Source organism: Poecilia reticulata, chromosome 13, assembly GCF_904066995.2.
Source record: "Poecilia reticulata chromosome 13, P_reticulata-male-v2, whole genome shotgun sequence".
Taxonomy (NCBI): Eukaryota; Metazoa; Chordata; class Actinopteri; order Cyprinodontiformes; family Poeciliidae; genus Poecilia; species Poecilia reticulata.
In genome coordinates this window covers 24,448,192-24,466,867 of record NC_088842.1, presented here as the reverse complement: position 1 = coordinate 24,466,867, position 18,676 = coordinate 24,448,192, and the positions used below count along the sequence as shown (strand labels likewise).

The window sequence follows — 18,676 nt, the reverse complement described above, 5'->3', positions numbered from 1 at the left end:
TACCCCTCCCAGACCAAAAAGCACACATCCATATTTGTACTAAACACCCCTCTGAATCTGCATGAAATGGTTCGTTCTTGCTTGTCAGTACAAGTCAAAAACGGCTGTGGCGGTTACTATGTTGCCTAGAAAAATAATGAAGTTTCAACAAAAAAATAGAGATAAGAGAGAGAAAAAGACAAGAGTATGAATTTGTAACACAGTTTTTCTCCAAGAGAGGTGAGTAGACTGTGTGAGATTATCAACCATTTAGCATAATTAGCTTAGCTACAGACTACTGCTTGCCTCCATAGCATTTAATGAATTAAGGAAAAGAAATACCAAGATATTCATAAATTTAACTTGTCCCTGTACATTTTACCACACTTAACAGATGAGTCAGTCAGCAGCAGCTCTAACCACCATAAACCCTCTTCCTCCCCGTCCCAATGAAAAGGGTGAGCAACACTGTGTTCAATAACAACCTAGTTGGCATCATTCCACGGAACCCATAGGGATTTCTCTGTGTCTTTGCTCTTTTTACAGTTACAAAACAAAAACACTACATTTGTTGCTGACAGAAATTCGAACAATCTTTATAAAAAAAAAACAAAAAAACAGCCTCCTGCCTAGACTGCAGCCAGTCCAGTTTTATCTTGGTTTGCATCTAAATTACAGTAGGTTGAAATGCTCAGGGGAGTGAGAATCTCAGTGCAACTCTAGAGGCCTATCTGGATGATGAGCAACAATTCTAGCCAATCATAGGTGCATATAGATTTTTATAAAATGCATGTAGCCAATGCTCTACACCAGAAATTGGTCGTGTTGGCTGAATACTGAACAGGAGCAGCGCACCAGCTGGATGTGGAAAATAGTGCAATAGAGGACATTAGTAGTCAAGGACAATATGCTGTATGATCCACATACAGCCTTAGAGAATTATGTTAATATGGATGTTTTTGTCTATTCTAGTCCCATCATTACTCTCAATTCCTGTTTTACAGATTGAGATGGATTTACAGGTATTATTGTTCTGTGGCTCATTGGGAAGCAATATAGTGAGAAAGCAAGACCTCTTGGAACGTTGACCCTTTAGACATATCAGAGCTGTTGAGCTAGAATGCACAATATTTTATTTTCCTGGATCACCATCATGCAGAGGGTTATTTAAGAATCTGGTTTGGATTTTTTAAAACAAACTTGAAGGTGATGGCTGCCTCCAATGGAAACATTCTGTTTCTGTTCCTTTGTTTTACAGGTGATATGTAAATAAGGGTTATTAGATAAAGAAGAAAGGGATTTCTCTCACTGTTGGATTGATTTATTGCACTTGATTTTGCCAACAGGAATATAGCTCAACAAAACCTCTGTGGGAAGGAACCATGGGGAACAAATCACAGGAGTCCAGGTGCGTTCCAGCTGTCACTGGAGGGGGAATTAAAGATGACAAGAGGACAGGAGCGCAGCTGCAGGATGACCGAGACTCTCAGACAGAAAACACACTCCAACACAAACACTCGTTTGTTAAAATCATATTTATTCATCATGATGTACAAAAAAAATCAATGTTTTAATTTTCGATGTGAAAAATAACTCTGGAATTTTGCTCCCCTCTCTCTTGCTCTGGTTTGGACCCCTTGGCTTGCTGTAATGCACAGTCCCATAAGGAGTGGAAAAAAGATCTGGGCTCATCAAAGCCGCTCTGACTGAAGGATGGAAGGAAGCACGATAAAACTGACTGTGTGCCTCGGGAGGCTCGGATGAGAGGAGCAGCTTCGCCACAGTCTTCCAGATAAGGTTTCCAAAAAGCCCAACTGAGATACCAAAAGTGCAGATTACTGTTGCAATGTGAATTTTAATTTCCAGAGGCTTCTGGGAAACCTTCCTCTACAAACAGTCAAAGACCTTACCACGCTACTTCTTCTTGTATACATAAATCTTTTTGCTCTTTTCAGATTTCTTTACAAAAATAAGGTTATCTTGCATTCATATCAATTAAAACAGGTCTAGAAAATGAGATGAATTACTGTTATTGCACAAATCAATTACCCACAAGCAGATCCACCAATAAAACGAAAATTTACAACTTCTACTGTGATTAATGCAGGCTGATAAAGAGCCAGCGACCTCTCTCCACAGCAGATGAGATGAGATATCTGCGGCGAGGTGAAAGGACCCGGCAGAACAATGAGAATCGATGAAAAGGCGCAAACAAATGAACAGAACCAAATGAGAGGAGTGCTTTCAGCTCCCCCTGGGGTGAGCAGACACCACGATTACCATGGTAGCAACTGCACACTGCCGTGAAACACCATCAAGCCACTAACATATAACAGAACAAGTGCAAGAAGCGACTGGTCTACATGTCTATGAGGAGCGAAGCAGTTCTGCACCGCTTTTATTCCCACTGATAAAAGAGAAGGAGGCACTTGTGGAATGAGCAAGTTCATTCCTTTAACTTCATTATTCTGGTTCTTCAGTTTGCCATCAGACACGCGCCGCAAGCTATCACCCTGTTAGTGTATTCGCATTTCACAAATAAATCTCGACTGTAGAAATGTTTCAGACAGCATGTTAAATATACAAAAATAACTTTTAAATCATTCAAAAAAGCGACAAAATGATAAATACGAAACATGAAAAATCTCCCCAGAAAGAAAAAGAGACGAGTCAACAAGGAAGATTGGTTAAGACACAAAATCATGATTTCAGATTACAGGAATGATATTAAATATATTAATCTGTAAGTTTCTGAGCCCACAAAGACCCCAATACCCGGTTATAAATCAGGTAACGAATAAAGATTACTGGATAAGAGGGAGGCGCAGCAGAATGGCAGAAAATACAGGCACAGGATGGCAAATCCAAGACATCATTCATCCGGCCAATCGTGTGTTGCTTTTGGTGCGTTTTGATCATATAAAATAAATGCCACATGCATTCTGTCATGCAAAGCCATGCTTTGTCGCTGCAGACACTTCCTATTCTGCAGAACCAAACAAGAAAAGATGCTAAAATCTATTTAAAACCACTGAAGACATTAGGAGGCGGGGAGAGTTTTTATAAGGCAATAGAATGGTGGCAAAAATCTTTGTCTGGTCCTAAAAGATGTTTAGGATGTTTAGGACAGGACGGAGAAGCTAGAAGAAATGTTTTCCTCTTAATGAACAGAAGGAACTATGGCAGACATGGAAGGTATTGAGTGTTATCTGTCATGTCAGGAATCAGAAAACACAGTGCTGTTACACATTCATGCTTTAGAGTCATTAGAGTTGTTAACAGTAGTCTAACAATAATGCAGCAGCTAAACTCTAGTTATTTTGTCCAACTGAACAAGTTAAATCTCTCCCTGTTGGTCCGTTATAGATTTCGGCCAGTGGTTTTAAGCAGACAATGAATATTTTATCAGCATTTTGTACCAGTATATAAGTGCAGTTTGTGTTGCGTCTGAGATGATATAATAACAGCTCACATAGCGATTAAATTCAGATTGAAGAGTATCCAGTCTTCTAGACAACCATTTGATTCCTGTCCTTCCTCCTTCTGGTCCTCCTCATCTTCCCTAACCCTCTCAGAAAGTCTGAGTCAGATTTAAATAAGCAGAGAACAACTACCGTCGGAGTGCACTGCTGCAAAGTGTTTGTGTGCGTTTCAGCCTCACGTCACCTGAGGCCAAAGCTACAGAATAAAGGTAGTGCACACTATGGTGCCAACAGGCCTGGCTGCTCGCTGCACTCGACCTAATCGCTAGGACTCGCAGTGGAGGGGAGAGCATGCACAGGAAAAGACATAAACAACAAACTACTTCAGCATCTGTCCCTTTATCAGTTCAATGCTTGGTAGTGGGACAAACTGATTCTTCCAGACCTCCTGATTTATCAAGACTGAACCTCGTCACAGAGGACAATAAAGACTGAAATTTGTTCTACAGGCAGTAAAAAATAAAATCCTATACAATAGAGTCTATGCTGCTCTTCTTTTCATGCACACATTTTTCTCCTTTCATACATTCACACTCCCAGTACACGCAAACATTACAGTATTCTTCCTTGTTGAATTTCAGGACTCAAGTGGAAGACTTGCTTGACATATTTTGCATCTTCAAACCTTGATTCCAACTCTAAACACAAGCAAAAAATTAAATAAAATAAAGTCTACAAAAAAAAAAAATCCCTTTTTAAAAACTCAGACCCAGTTTTGGAGGTGACAAACACGATACACTGGAACCCCAAGGGTAAATGGAGAGCCGGGGCCAGGTAGGTGTTTGTCTTCCTGTGGAGTGTCTGGCTTGGCCACAGCAAGGCTCCTGGAGGAAGCACAGGGTGAGTAAAGAAGCCGAGGAGGTGGTGTTGGAGGAGGTAGAGTGGCAGATGAGGAGAGAAGCGAGAACGGCGTAGCAGGACTTTCTATACTTAAATAATGATCTGAAGCCCTGAGGAGTTTTGCATGTTTGTAGCTTTGGAGATTAAATATCTCGATGCATCCTCCCCCTCCTCTTCCCCCACCTGCACCTCTTCTTCCTATTTGTCCTTGGCTTTCCCTCACTGGGACTTCTCGTCGGACTCCGACGTGGGATGTTCTCCTGGCAGCGACACGGTCCTGTGACGGTCCCACAGCTTATGGAGCTCCGTCGCCTCCGTCTCGCTGCTGCTGGTTCCACTGTCCCGGAAGCTGGCCAGAGGTGGACGCACCTTCACGCCTTTTACTGTCACAGAGCCCTCGATGGCTTTGCGTAGCTGAAAGAATAAAGACAAGTTTAGAAAAGAAAGGAATGAAAAAAGACAGTTCGGAATAATGTTATGGCTGACATTCATCCTAAGTTGGAAAGGGAAACCAGAAATATACCCAGTCCAGTCCATCAGTTGGTTAAGTTCTACTGTTGGTTTCTTTGGGACTCTTTTTTGGGTCAAGTTAAACTCTAGTGTATTTCGATTTCACAAAAGGAAGACTTTTCTTTCTTTTAAATGTGAAATATGCGAGACTCTATATTGCACAAAGAATGTTTTGAATATCTTGCAAAAGCATTTAATATAACAGGACTTTATTATATTTCTGAAAGGTGAATAACAGTTTTTACATCTGGAATTCTTTGGTTATTTGATTGAAATATTTTTCATTCACTCAATACACACTTTTTTGTTAAGATCTATGATTAGAGTAGAAAATTGGAATCCAGAAAAACTAAAATGCAAAAATAATAATATTAATAAAAAAACAGTTTTGGAAAAATAAAATGGATGTCAAAGTCCCTACATGTATTTTACAAAACTAGAACATGTGTCCCTGAACGCGTTCTGGCAGGAGGACCATGGATGCTTTCAAGAAAAATCTGGTCTGTGTCTGACCAAGTGTCCGCATTTTTGGCATAAAGCTGAGCAAGCTGTTCCCAGTTGAACTCCACTTGGGCTGCAGGTTGTCACCAGTCCTATTTTTGCTTTGTGGACAAAATTTCAAGATATCAGAAGAGTGTGTGTGTGCGTGTGTCTCGTTTCAGCTTTTTTTTAGTAGCTCATGTGGTTCGGTTGGGATCTCCAAGCCATGACTGTCAGCCTTCCGCAGAGGGTTGTTCAGCAGCCAAAAGTGAAGGAGATGATATAAGATTCAGCTCAACGGAGACAATAGATAAGAGACAGTAATTTACAAGAGTCTTATGTCTGCCACAGTAAATCACAGACAGAAAAGAGGAATTATTAAAGATGACTGAAAGGCCTTTGTGTAACTGTATGCTAGTTTAGCACAGCAACAGCTCTGCTGATGAGACAGTTTTAAAAACAACAAACGCACTGTCAGTGCTAATGGATGTCACGGATATGAGCAGAATTCGATTCTGCAATGATTACAGTATTTTACGCACTATAAGGCGCACCTTCAATGAATGACCTATTTTAAAACTTTTTTTATATACAAGGTGCACCGCGTTATAAGGCACATAGAATAGACGCTACAGTTACGATTGCCACCCGTCCCGTATTGAACCTGTACGGGACGCGATTTGTTCAGTACTCTACAAATGTGGATGTGTAATAATAAAAAAGTGCCGCTATGAAGGCGAACAGATTCCGAAAATCTAAAAAAATTTATTATTTTCTAACATTGACATAGATTATCTGACACAAGAGCCTATATTAGAAATGAAACAATGTTACATATATTATAAAACTTATATTATGTGTTATAACATTCACCAGCAAAGTTTAAACAGGTGGTAAAGACTATTATTTATGTGCAATTCTTTCACTCTGTCAAAAGTAAGATACATCCCAAATCTTCCGTTTTTGTTTTGAAGGTTTCCTAAAGACACGATGTGAGGAAGAAGAGGGAGATATCTATAAAGAGAGACATATTCACTGCAGCACGGATGAATCTCACATCGGATTTTGGACTCAATCTCAGCTGCTGAATCTCTCTGAAGCTAGAACTCATCGGCTGAAAAACATGCATATATATGTGTATGTATATAAATACATACATATAAGCATGTATCAGTATTAATCATTTATTTGTGTCATTATAGTTATATAAATATGTATTGATATTACTAAATAATTTATTAAATTATGAACGACTGTGATTTTGTAAAATGCTCTCCAGATGGTGGAGAACGTGGTGATAAATGACCTGCAGACGACCTGATTATCAGGTCGGCAGGTAGATAGGTCAGTCAAACTTTATTAACAAACCAGCGTTCTGACAACTATCCCAGCATGCACCGCGCGCTTCTTCTTCTACAGGCGAAAATGAAGTTTGTGACTGCTTACCGTAGTTGCTAGACCTGTTGTGGCTCAATATTGGTCCATATATAAGGCGCACCGGATTATAAGGCGCACTGTCGGCTTTTGAGGAAATTGAAGGTTTTTAGGTGCGCCTTATTTATAGTGTGGAAAATACGGTATATATCAATTCTCACAAAAAGCAGGAAAAAAACAGACTTACCTCCTTGAGGGAAACCACCCCGATGAGACGGCCGATGCTGGTGACGTAGGCGTGGTCGAGGCCCAGCAGGGAGAAAATGGTATGAGTCTACGGGAGATGAAAGATGGAATTAATCTTTAGAGCCAACCAGAACCTTCACAGAGACAGCTCTGTGAATGTTTCAGGCTTGAAATGGATCTTAAAGGAAATGCACCACTGACTTTAATTATCCAACACTTCATTCACAAGACACTCACTGAACATGTTCAGCTAAATTGGATACAGATACTTTGGACATCCCTGGGCCGCACTTCCAAGAACATTCACACTTTAAAAAGGGGGAAAAAATACTATCCCTGCAGTTGCTAATTATCCAAAGCTAATTACCTTCACAGTTGGAAAATTGGATCCGTTTAAACCGCACATAAAAAAAAGCTTTTGTTATCTTAGCTATGGAACAATAATGAACCAAATTTTGTAGCAAAGCATCTTTATTAGTGCAGTAGGCTACACAAGAGGTTTAACAGCCACATAAGAGCTGCAACTGTATGTGGAGATGCCAAATGGCTAGAAGCTAAAAATGGAAAGCTGAACAGAGGAATCAACACACATGTTGAAGTGAGAAAAAAGTGAAATCTTGTGGTTCATTATCAGCCTGTTTCAAAACCTTTGGAATAATCAGACACTTGACAATTCAGCTGCTGAGAGGCTAATTATATAATTTTTGTTATTTAACAATTAAAACTGAAGAAAATCTGTCATGATGTAAATTTTCATGCTACCAGACATGAACATCTTACCCGTTTCTATGCATAATATACATGAGGGATGCTCCGAAATAAAAATATGGCTCAATATTAATATTACCGTTAAGGCAGATAACTGATTGCACTATGGTGGCCAAGATGTGCAAACACACTGCAAACAAGTGTAAATGCACAGCAAATGCCTTATTGCTGAAATGTGCTATAAATAAACTTGATTGATTGATTGACTTGAAAATGAGCTGCAAACAATTATGCAAACTCCCAAACACACAAAAACAAGAATCAAATGAAACAAATACTGCAAACAGAAATTCCTGCATTCACAGAAAACAGAAACAAAAATATAACACAACAAATTCAAATGAAGAATGCTACAATCATAAACAACACGCTGGACCCAGACAGACCTGCCTAATGGAGTCAACCTTACATAAAAAGCCACTAAGCCTTTCTGTTTCGGCTGGCTCCTCTGATTTTTTTCCAATGAACTGCTGTTATTTTATAGTGCCACTGGTGAGGCTGTGAGATGAGCAGACTGTTGCTTTCAGTCAAATGGTTATATCTAGAGGTGTGCCGATATCGATTGGCCACCGATCATAATTGGCCGATTTCTGTGAAAAAGTGTATGATCGGTGATCGCCGATCACGATCTCTTGTTGCCGATCACACAAACCGATCACCTGCTTCTCATTTTGCAGCCTGCCTGTGCAGCTGGTCTCCTCTTTCTTTCATACTGAGCAAGCGCGCAGCAACAAATCCTAAGCGATGTGGAACTGTAACGCACTGAGTGAATGGGGAAGTTTGCGTGTTGCGGCAGAAAATTACCTCGGGGTGAAGCAGGTCAAAATGCATCAACACGACGAATCTAATATGGCATAAAAACAATGCCATACTTGACCGAGTTTGGCTACATCGAGGCTCACTGCAGTAAAAAAGACAAACGGAGCGATCACATAGCAGGTAAAGCAGCGCGCAGCTACAAACACTCACCCGGATTAGCATGACGGTCGGAAAGCTAAACAAATAACCCGCAAAATTATTTAAGTCTTCGAGCTGCGATGTAAGACGCTGGTTCTGTTCTCGCTGTTGAACCGCCGCTACGCGCTACAGGTAGTAATATTTCACAGACAGAGCTTCGCTTCTGCTCCACCTGGTAGTGACTCTCACACCGAACTGCTGCTTAAAGCTGCAGCATCCATCTTAAAAATACATTTTACATACGTATTAAAACTTTCCTAACATGAGACAGATAATCTCTGAAAAAGTAATCGATGTCCTCCTTGTTCTACATAATTACTCCGCTCAGTCAGAAACAGCCAATCAGAACTAGCAGTAATCAGCTAGCTGCTATGCTATCAGGAAGTTTTCATTCAGTAACTTCGATTGTTTATTGTAATGGATCCTGTATTTGCCTTTGAATGTTAAGTTTTATACTTGAATTTTTTGGAAATGTTGAGAGATTTTATTTGAACTTTTTGCATTATTTATCCTCTTCAGAGCCTTCATATGTTTTCAGTCTCTTAAAGATAGTATTACCGATGGCAGTACAATTTGCACAATGCTTGCTTTGTTTTGTTTTCTTCTTGGAAAAAGTTATTAAAAACAAGTTTTTGTCTAAATTAAGGTGAATTTATGGTTCCTTTTTCTACATAATCTAACCGGTAGTGCATATGATTAAAAAAGTATTATTTGAACGGTATCTGTGATCGGCCCTCATGGGTGATCGGAATCGGAAGGAAAAAAACCTGATCGGCACATCTCTAGTTATAACAGTGATAAATACCTTTAAATGGCAGTTATGTAAGGCTGGCAACAAGCTGATGGTCTTGTTTGATAAAAATCTAAATCTAAAAACACAACAAAAAGGAGTGAGATTTATTACCAACACTGCAAGATGTTTCTATCTTGTTAAAGAATTAACGGAGCTATTGCTTGAAACTAATTATAAAAAAAAAAAAAAACATTCAGCTTAAACTTTTTAAAGCACTAAGGTCTATTCACCCTGATTTTACTAAAAAAAAAAGGATGAGCTTCAGAAAAATTACAGCAGGATGAGGTAGTAGGACTGCTTCAAGTGCCCTTATCCAGTAGATCTAATGAATTGGGTTGACTGATGAATGACAAAAAACTTTTTTATATGCACAAAAAAACCAACCTCATTCTTTATCAATAGGTAGTAATCTCCATTAATATGTTGAACTGAACAAAACTACTAAAGCAACCCCTTTCTACAACATAACTCCTGCAGGTCTTTACTGCAGGCAGTGGGTAGGATGGACCCTCTGAATATACTCTTTCCAACTAAAATGTTTCTTCAGTATCACCTCTATTCTTCCATATTTTAACAATTATTATAAAATTATTTTAGCTTAAACACTCCTGTTAGTATCTTTGTTTGTTTGGCTGACAGAAAATATTTAGATCCACCTGAACATTACCGTTTTCACCAGAACCAAAGAATGTGTTCTTTAACACGACTCTTAAAGGAATGTAGCTGCTCACTGCATAAATTAGGTCAGATGTGTTGCCAACAAAATGCTTTAATCCCTTCAGTAGAATTTTAACATAATGGCTTTAATTATAAAAGTTGAGTATTAAGTGGTTGAAATTTAAGATGCATGCCAATAATGAGAGAATAACGAGCAGAATGTCCTTTAATTTAATTCATAGTTCAAAAATAAAAACAGCAGAAATAAAATAGATAATGGGGATTATTATTATTTTGTGTGTGTGATTAGGTTTGTGTGTTATTTAACACTAATACTATACTGTTATTCAGTCATAGTCAAATGTTAAACATTAAGAAATACATCAAATAAAACAGCTCCTTTATTCTAGTTTTTCTGCTTTAATCAAAAGCAGTTACGTGGCGGTATGTTTACTCAAGGTCATTATACTTATCATGCCTATTTGTTGAATTATAGTATTTACACTGGAATAGAGTGAATTTGTGCAGCTAGAGAACTACACTAGCTGCACAAATTCAGCTAGAATTTTTATTTCTGAGGCAAGCTACACTTTAGTTTTGGGAGACTTTCCCCATCTGGGATAGCTGGAATTGATCCCACAGAGCACAGAAAATAAAGGCTGTGCCAAGAAAAAGATTGTTGAGTGTTTTTTAGGCCACAGTAAGCTGTAATGTCATTTGTCAAATAGGTATCCCAGAGGAGAATGCAGCAGGTTCAGTGAGGACGCCAGCATCTCTTTAAATTGAGGTGCATTGATTGATGCCGCTGCACAGGCCTTTTCACAATCAACTGATCAGCAGCACACTAATTATCAGCAACCAGAGATTCCAGCTACAACCTGTGTTTATATTTATTCCACAGTCCTTTGGCACACAAACGTAGATAGAATTCTACCAACTATCATCACTGAATAAATGAGTCATTCATCAGAAAATGTATCTTTGTATTTTCTTCTAAAAGTGATGGCACTGTTTATGTTGAGGGAGATTGTGTGTGATGTTGACTTTTTGCAGGATGCAGTGGAAGGAGGGAAGCGAGATGGATTGGTGCAGGATCCCTCACTCTTAAATGTTTAAAGAGTATTCATACGGGGCCCCGAAGACTTTGGAGAGCCACGGTAGCATTATAGATGGGAGACATTAAGTGCAGCCATGGCCGCTAGCAAGTAAAAGCAGCTCTATGCAGGTGTACTCTGTATGAAGTTTTTCAACCCACAGCTGTGTTTACGTGACTGTAGACTGAGCCTCCAGAGGGCTGCAGAAATGTGAAGCAGGAAAGAAAGTAAAGAAGAGTGAAACACCTTTCTTTCACACAGCAGGTAATAAACTTTTAACTTCAATTGTTCTTTGCTACTGTTTATATGATGGTTATAATAATAATCTATTCCCATAAAAACTGGATCACCTGCTGCAGTTCATCTTACTGTGCAGCAGATGAATGAAGAGGGAATAAACAATGTCAGGTGCCGTATGAACTGGCTCAGTCAGAGAGAAAAACCAAAGGGAAAAGTTTTCCCAATGAGCTTATGAGCAAATATTTTTTTATTCATTTCTTAGCTCCATTGGTTTCAAAATTGTTTTATAAAATAAAGCCAAGATGTCTGATCAGTTTGGGAACAATGCACAGCTTTTCAAACCACATACTATAATAAACTGAATTGGATTTAAGCTGTTATATTAAATAATTTGCCCTGGACTCTAGATGGGAAGTCATTTTTAGTCAAACAAAAACTTGTTTGTGTCTCTAATACTGCCTGATTGGTTCATCAACCTTTCACAATTCCTCACAGGCACTTCTTGAATGCGACTCACTTCTCCTCATGCGTAAAAGATGAAACGTGAAAATCTTTCTCAGTGGTGCATCAACTCTAAAAACTCGTTTCAAAAACCAACACACCTATCGTATAAAGAGTATTACTGAGGGTCTGAGTTTTACTTTTAAAATGTGATCTATAGAGCAAGAATAAGTGGTTATCTTTTTAAGAAATAATAAAAACATTTTAAGCCATTTTAGTCAGTGGTGGTTTTCTCTGAAATGTTGAAAGTCATGACTGTGCATTTTCTGAGATAAAGAACATTTCTTAGAATGGGAATGGTTTTGCTCATGCTAGCTTTAATTATATAAAGTTTATAAATGTATTTTAAGAAGATTTGATGTGTCAGTCTAAAACAAATGAGCACATAGCTATAAAGTTGAAGAAAACTTAAAAATTGTGGCAAGCATTTTAAATCCAGCTTTTGCTACAAGTCAGCTTTAGTTTTGTACATATAAAATTTTAAATATCTGCCATTCTTCGCAAAATAGCTCAAACTTAAAAATAAATATAAATGTAAATTATTAAGTCTTGCCACATAGTTTTTTGATTTAGGTCTGGATTTTGACTGGACCTTTCTAACATGCGACCATATCTTAATGTGAACTATTTAATTGAAGCACCTGCTGTATGCGTACTGTTTTACGCATGTTTTTGGTTCTGGAAGGTAAACTTATTCATCTAATCAGCCCTTTAGTGCAATGTTTCCCAACCCTGGTCCTCAAGGCACACTGACCTGCATGTTTTAGGTATTTCCTCGCTTCAGCCCAGCTGATTTAAATTGATGACTGATTAACAGGCGTTTCCTGAACCGCAATCAGTTGAGTCAGGCACATTAAATCAGGGAAACCTCTACAACATGCAGGACAGTGTGCCTTGAGGACCAGGTTGGGAAACACTGCTTTAGTGTACCAGATGAAGAAAGGAATTCCCACAGCATGATGCTGCCACCACCAAAATGCTTGGCAGTATGATGTGTCCAGGATAATGTGCAGTTCTAGTTTTCCACCAAAGTAATTTGACTCAAAGCAAAAAATTGGTCTCATCTGATCAGAACACTCAAGGGTGTCAAAATACAATTTGAAAAGTGTGCACACCACACTTGTCAGATTTTCCGTCCACTTCGCTACAATGTTTATGTTGGTCTACCATAAAACCTTGGCGTTGATGTTTATAATATGACACTGTGAGGAAACGGAGAAGGGTTGTGAATACTGTGAAGCTTCAAGGCTCTGTGCAGCTCAGAGTGGCGACTGGCTAAAGCCTCTAAACACTGAGAAACGCACACATCAGGAAGGATGCACTTTTATGCACAGAGGATAAACAGCAGCTGTAGCTCCAATCAGACCTTATGCAGCGAAGTGCGCTCCACCAGTTGAAAGGGGGCGGGGTCAATCTTGCAGTTGTTGAAGTTGACTTGCTCATCAAGCTGGCTCTCCTCCCACTCTGCAATCTGCAAATCACACAGATTTGGAGGATCAGAGATGATCAGCAAAACTCTAAAAAGACAGAAAGCATTCTCAGTAAACAAAAAAACAAAAAAAAAACTACTAACTCCCACATTTAGAGCCTGTCTTTATTGGCTGTACATCGTTGTGGTTAGGCTGTAAAAAAAAGTATGTACAGAAAATACTGACAACAGATGAAGTCTTTATGACTAATGTCAGCCTGTGATCAACTGACAAAAGCATCATATTTTCCAAACCACTATTTGACACATAACATCCATTTAGTTGCACAGATGCAGCGCAGAGTGATTATAAATCTAAGGCAACCTACACTGCAATGCTGCTCAGCACCAGAGGCAAACAAAGAGAGACAAAGAAGTTCCTCTGTGTGACACCAGCATCAAACCTAACCCTCGAAATCAGCAGATAAATCCCATCTACAAGTTGATCACAACTAAAATATAATTTCAACAACCACTTTCTTAAAAGGCTACATGTATGCTTTTTGGAAAAGTTGCAAACTCTTTAAACATAAAAAACAAATTCCAACTGCAGTATTTTACACTATCAAATTTAGCTCAAACACTAGAATATTAAAATGATCAATCCTGAATCAGATAAATCAATACAGAGGAGATTCATGGCTAAATATTAATGAAATCTTTACTCCATTTACGAACATACAAATGAGACATTAAGGTCATCACAAAACAAAGAGAATCATAGAATCGACAGTAGACTGAATAACTGAAGACCAGTTAGTTTCTGTGATTTGCAAAACCTTTGCAATATTAAAAAAAAATAAAATAAAAGCATACCTCTATCCTACTTTGTCTCATAGTTGTGAACCCAATGTAGTATATCATCATGTGATGCATTGCTACATATTTGGTAACCATTTCAGTAATAAAACAAAAATACTCATAAAAAGTAAGACTTAGAAAATCAGTTTCCCCTAAAAATTTTCCATTCTTCCAAGTGCTTATTAAAAAAAATCCTCCACTTACTTTTCTATGAACAGAGTTCTCATTTACAGAACAGCACACACCATGCCTGACTTTCATCACAACTTTGAAATTGAACTCCTCTTGCATTATTGAAGATTCAGTCAGGGACAGAAAGGTAGTAACCATAACCTCCATGATTTCCCTCTTGGTCATGTCTGGAAGGTGCCACTACGACTGCTGCGCCCCATTTCCTTTCTGGACAGCTCAATTCTTCAAACACTAACTCAGATTACCTTAAAGACATCATCAGGGACATTTTAATAGCTGTCAATATGTATAATATTGCATTGTTCTGCTGGGAGAGAGCTCCTATTAGTTGGGAAGTTTGTGTCACAATACAAACATTGTGTCATCAACTGAGGGTCTTACCTCACGAAGTGTCATGTCGTCTTCCACATCTCCATCATCCTGTAGATGAGAAACAATAGAAGAGAAGTCAGTAACAAAAATTTAGGTTATTTCATATTTTAGCTAAAAACAGCTAAAACATGAAGAATCACGAATATCAGAAACACATGGTAAACAAATGAAAGAGAGTTCTGGTTCCTTTGTTACTTTCTTAAATATTTCTCATTTCCAGTCCTACCCTCTAGGCTACAGAACAGAAGGCAGAGACACATGGAAGACATCAAGAATGTTATACTGCACCAATGTCTTGTGACAAATGGACAGAAATGGAATGACAGACTAAAAGAGTGACAGGAGCACATTTAATAAGTGCGCGAGATGTGATATACGAGATGTCATAGTAGATGTTCATTATAAAGAAGGATCTGTGGTAAGTTTCAATAGAAAGCCTGATATCGTTGTTTGACAACAACTGGGCTGTTTGCAGGCGACCAGGGTTTCCCCCAGTGTATTATAGGCCTGGCGGCCCGCCATGCTTTACTAGGGCCACCGCCAGGCTAAGACTTTCTTGTTTTTTTTTAGTTTAAAAAAAATAATAAAAAATTGCCTTTTTTTAAAGCCGGATTGCAAGTGTTTCTGTTGCTCCCAGCGTTTCACTATCAGAGCAGATTTATTCCTAAAAGATATGTTTATAGTTTATGCATTTAAAGCCCGACCAATCACACCGCTGGCCTCTGCGCGTTGCCTCGCGCTGCAGCAGCTGGATGTCTAGTTAACCTCAGCGCGGATCTCCCTCCTCCTTTCACTCGAACTGGACACAGACTGACCGCTATGGATATTTACATCAACCCCCTGTGAGGAATTATTAGTTATGAGGAGTTATTGATTAAGGTAAGAGTTTAAACCCACCGCGTTAGCTCTGGTTGCGCAGCTCTACGTGAACCGCATGAATAACATGTAGTCGCGCTTTCAGAGGTGCTTTGAGGAGCGGTGAGAATTATGTATATTTGTGAACAAAACATTATGCGGCATTTACATCTCAACACGTTGCCCAGCTTTTGGCCCTTTCTTCCCTGTAAAGTTTATGTGTTCCCGGTTAGTCGGTGCGTTAGTGGTCAACGACCCAGTGCTAATCGCTCATCGTGCAGGTTTAACCCGGTGAGGAGCTAGACAGAGTTAATGCGCGCGGCCACCGGACATCTGAAAAACTCGTCCAGAAACTCGACCAACCAAAATAATTTCTGTGTCCCCTTGTTAAAAACTCAACAGACTCGAAATGAAAGAGCTACTAAAGCCACATTAGCAACATTGAATTAAATCTCCCATTTGTTGCATAGTGCAGCGGATTACCACATCATGCAGGGCCGGTCCAAGGGTGTATGTGGCCTGGAGCAGAATATGACTTAGGGGGCCCTGTTGTTGCTAAAAACATCAGCACCTCTAACAGCTTCTGTGTTAGATTTAGTGAAATCTAGGACAGGGGGAGTAGTTTAACTGGCAAACCTAAAAAGCAATAAATTATAACTGCAGGTTACTAATTTGTATTTGTGAGCAAACACATCTGAAACTCAAAGATTAAACTCAGCATCAGATTGTAGCTGTGGTAACAAACCAATCTGACCATGAATGTTGTTCTTTGAACTTCTACAAAGTAAACTTGCCATCTCCTTAAAATCTTACATATAAATGTTAAATAATTTAGTTTTTTAATTTATATGCTGAAACCATTATGTAAAATTTAGCAGCAATGATAATCTCAATAAGCAAATGCTACATTTATATATCTGTGGTCTATGTTAAAATATTAGCATTTATGGGGCCCCTGAAGCTCTGGGGGGCCTGATTGAGCCACTGACTTAATTTGGATTTAACAGAAGTGGACATAATTGATATTCATTTTAATTTCATGCCTCTGTGACAAATTATGACAAATTAGCAACGAAGTAAAGATGAGTTAAAAAAAATAAATAAATCAGATAATCCATCCTTTATTGCAAAAACAATTTCAAACTGAAAACTAAAATCCAGCCATAATCATATACATTATATGGAGTGGGGAGAAACATTCTAAGCTTTATTTCCTTTAGCATTTCACAAGGCTGGAACAGGTTCTCAGTAGAGCTTCACAATGATAAAGGAAAAAATCAGTGCAAGAGACAAAAACTTTTGAGCAGGGTATTTTCTGAAAACTATTTACACTCAAACATGATTTTTTTCAGCTGATCAAAAGTTTAAGACCATAGTTTTTAAAAGCCAAAAGCTGTGCAAAAATCTGGATTCCATGTCATTTTCTGTCAAGTCTTTACACTGTCAAGACCTCCTGATGGCAAAAGCAAAAAAGCTCACAGACTTTGAACGTGGTAGGATTTTGGGTCTACCACTTGACTTTTTTGTTCCTTAACCCTCAGGAACATTTAAAAAATGCATAATGACCGTCTTTCTGCGTCCAACCTCAGCAGCGATGGCACGTTGTGAGAGGCCTTGCATAAGCATGAGCTATGGTCTTAAACTTTAGATCAGCTTAAAAAATCATGTTTGAGTGTAAATGCAGTTTTCAATTAATTCATTGCTCAAAAGTTTTTGTCTCTTACGCCGATTTCTTTTTTTAACATTGTGAAGCTCTACTTGGAACCTTCTTAAGATCCAATAGTGCAAAATGCAAATTCTTTCAGTTTTTTAACTGGTCTTAAGATTTTGATCAGGAGTGTATAAGCGGCTTATAGTCCGGAAAATACGGTATATGAAAAAAAAATCTGAATGCTCTCTGGTATTATTCAGGGGGCCGGACCAAATGTGGAGGCGGGCCGTAGTTTGGGGACCACTGCTCTAATACAACAAACTCCACAATACTTTGAGCTATCTGAAATGTTCCAACGGTTTCTGAAAGCCTTTCAGCCAATCTCGGGTTATTATGCTCATTTCATTCCCGCAGTTTTTCGCAGTATAGGAGAAAGTGAAATTAATCTGAGGGGTACTCTTGATAGAGGGTAAATTATGAAAATTACCACTAGATATTGAAAGTTCCAGTTGTTATAGATAAATGTGCAAATGTATTTGCTCATAGGACATTTAAAGAATTGTGCAAATATAATTTGCACAATTAAAATAAGCAAAAATATCTAGGCAAAGATTTGAAACTCAAAGAGTGAATATGAAATTAGAGAAAATTCAAATAATAGGTTCCTTTTCAGTGAGTTCGATGCAAGTAGAAATGACTTACACATGTACCATGGTGCCCTTGCTGCAAACAAGCATGACTAAGTATGTAATTTTTTAAAACGTATCTCAACATATCCTGGTGAATCGTTACTGGGATTCCAATTTCACTAAAACAGAGGAGCTTGGCAGTGACTTATTCATCTCTGACCTTTAGTTCACTTTTCCTAGTGACATGACATCTTTTTTTTTTTTTTTTTACCACAGGGAGTTATTACTGATTATAACTTCAAAGAACCTCACTCTAAAATATCTAAAGGAATCCTTTAAGGCAGATCTAATTTAGGCTGTGTGGTCATACAACATTAAAAAAATATCTTTATAGAGCAGAACTGGATATGGTTCTGGACTCAAACAGCTTGATGAGATGCATGGTTGAAGCCCACGATACTGTCAGTGGTTTTCCTTTCTCTGTCAACAAAACTGATCAGTGTAATTTATCAGCAGTATACTTTGCTTTTACACACACACACACAGACTGAGGCGATGCAAGAGTAATGACATGACATCCCTGCACTGTAGAATGATTAAAATTTTGTACAGACTTCAATAATTGGTCTGATGGAGCCCTTTCAGTGCTTCAAGTCCAAATCAATAATATTTCTAATAGTTACACCAACATGATCTGAACTAATTCTGTCAGAGGGAGGATGCAATGTTTTATTCTGATCAAGTCATTTTCAAGGAAAAAGTTTCTTAAAAATGTAGTTGGGAGATC

General features: G+C 38.5%; 1 protein-coding gene across 12 annotated transcripts in view; it reads right to left on the bottom strand.

Annotated features, from left to right (window-relative positions):
• Positions 1–1,495: 1,495 nt before the first annotated feature.
• Positions 1,496–18,676, bottom strand: part of LOC145554536 (chloride channel protein 2-like) — a 126,432-nt gene continuing 109,251 nt past the window's right edge. For 10 of the 12 annotated variants that reach the window (XM_081614539.1, XM_081614536.1, XM_081614537.1 and 7 more), the window contains 4 exons: positions 14,764–14,802; positions 13,288–13,392; positions 6,913–6,999; positions 1,496–4,715 (listed from right to left, as the gene is read on the bottom strand). In XM_081614539.1, coding sequence (XP_081470665.1) covers positions 4,521–4,715; positions 6,913–6,999; positions 13,288–13,392; positions 14,764–14,802 — 426 coding nt within the window. In that variant the 3' untranslated portion in view covers positions 1,496–4,520. Of the gene's footprint in view, positions 4,716–6,912; positions 7,000–13,287; positions 13,393–14,533; positions 14,628–14,763; positions 14,803–18,676 lie in introns of those variants that run through there. The other 2 variants (XM_081614545.1, XM_081614546.1) reach the window with 1 other exon arrangement.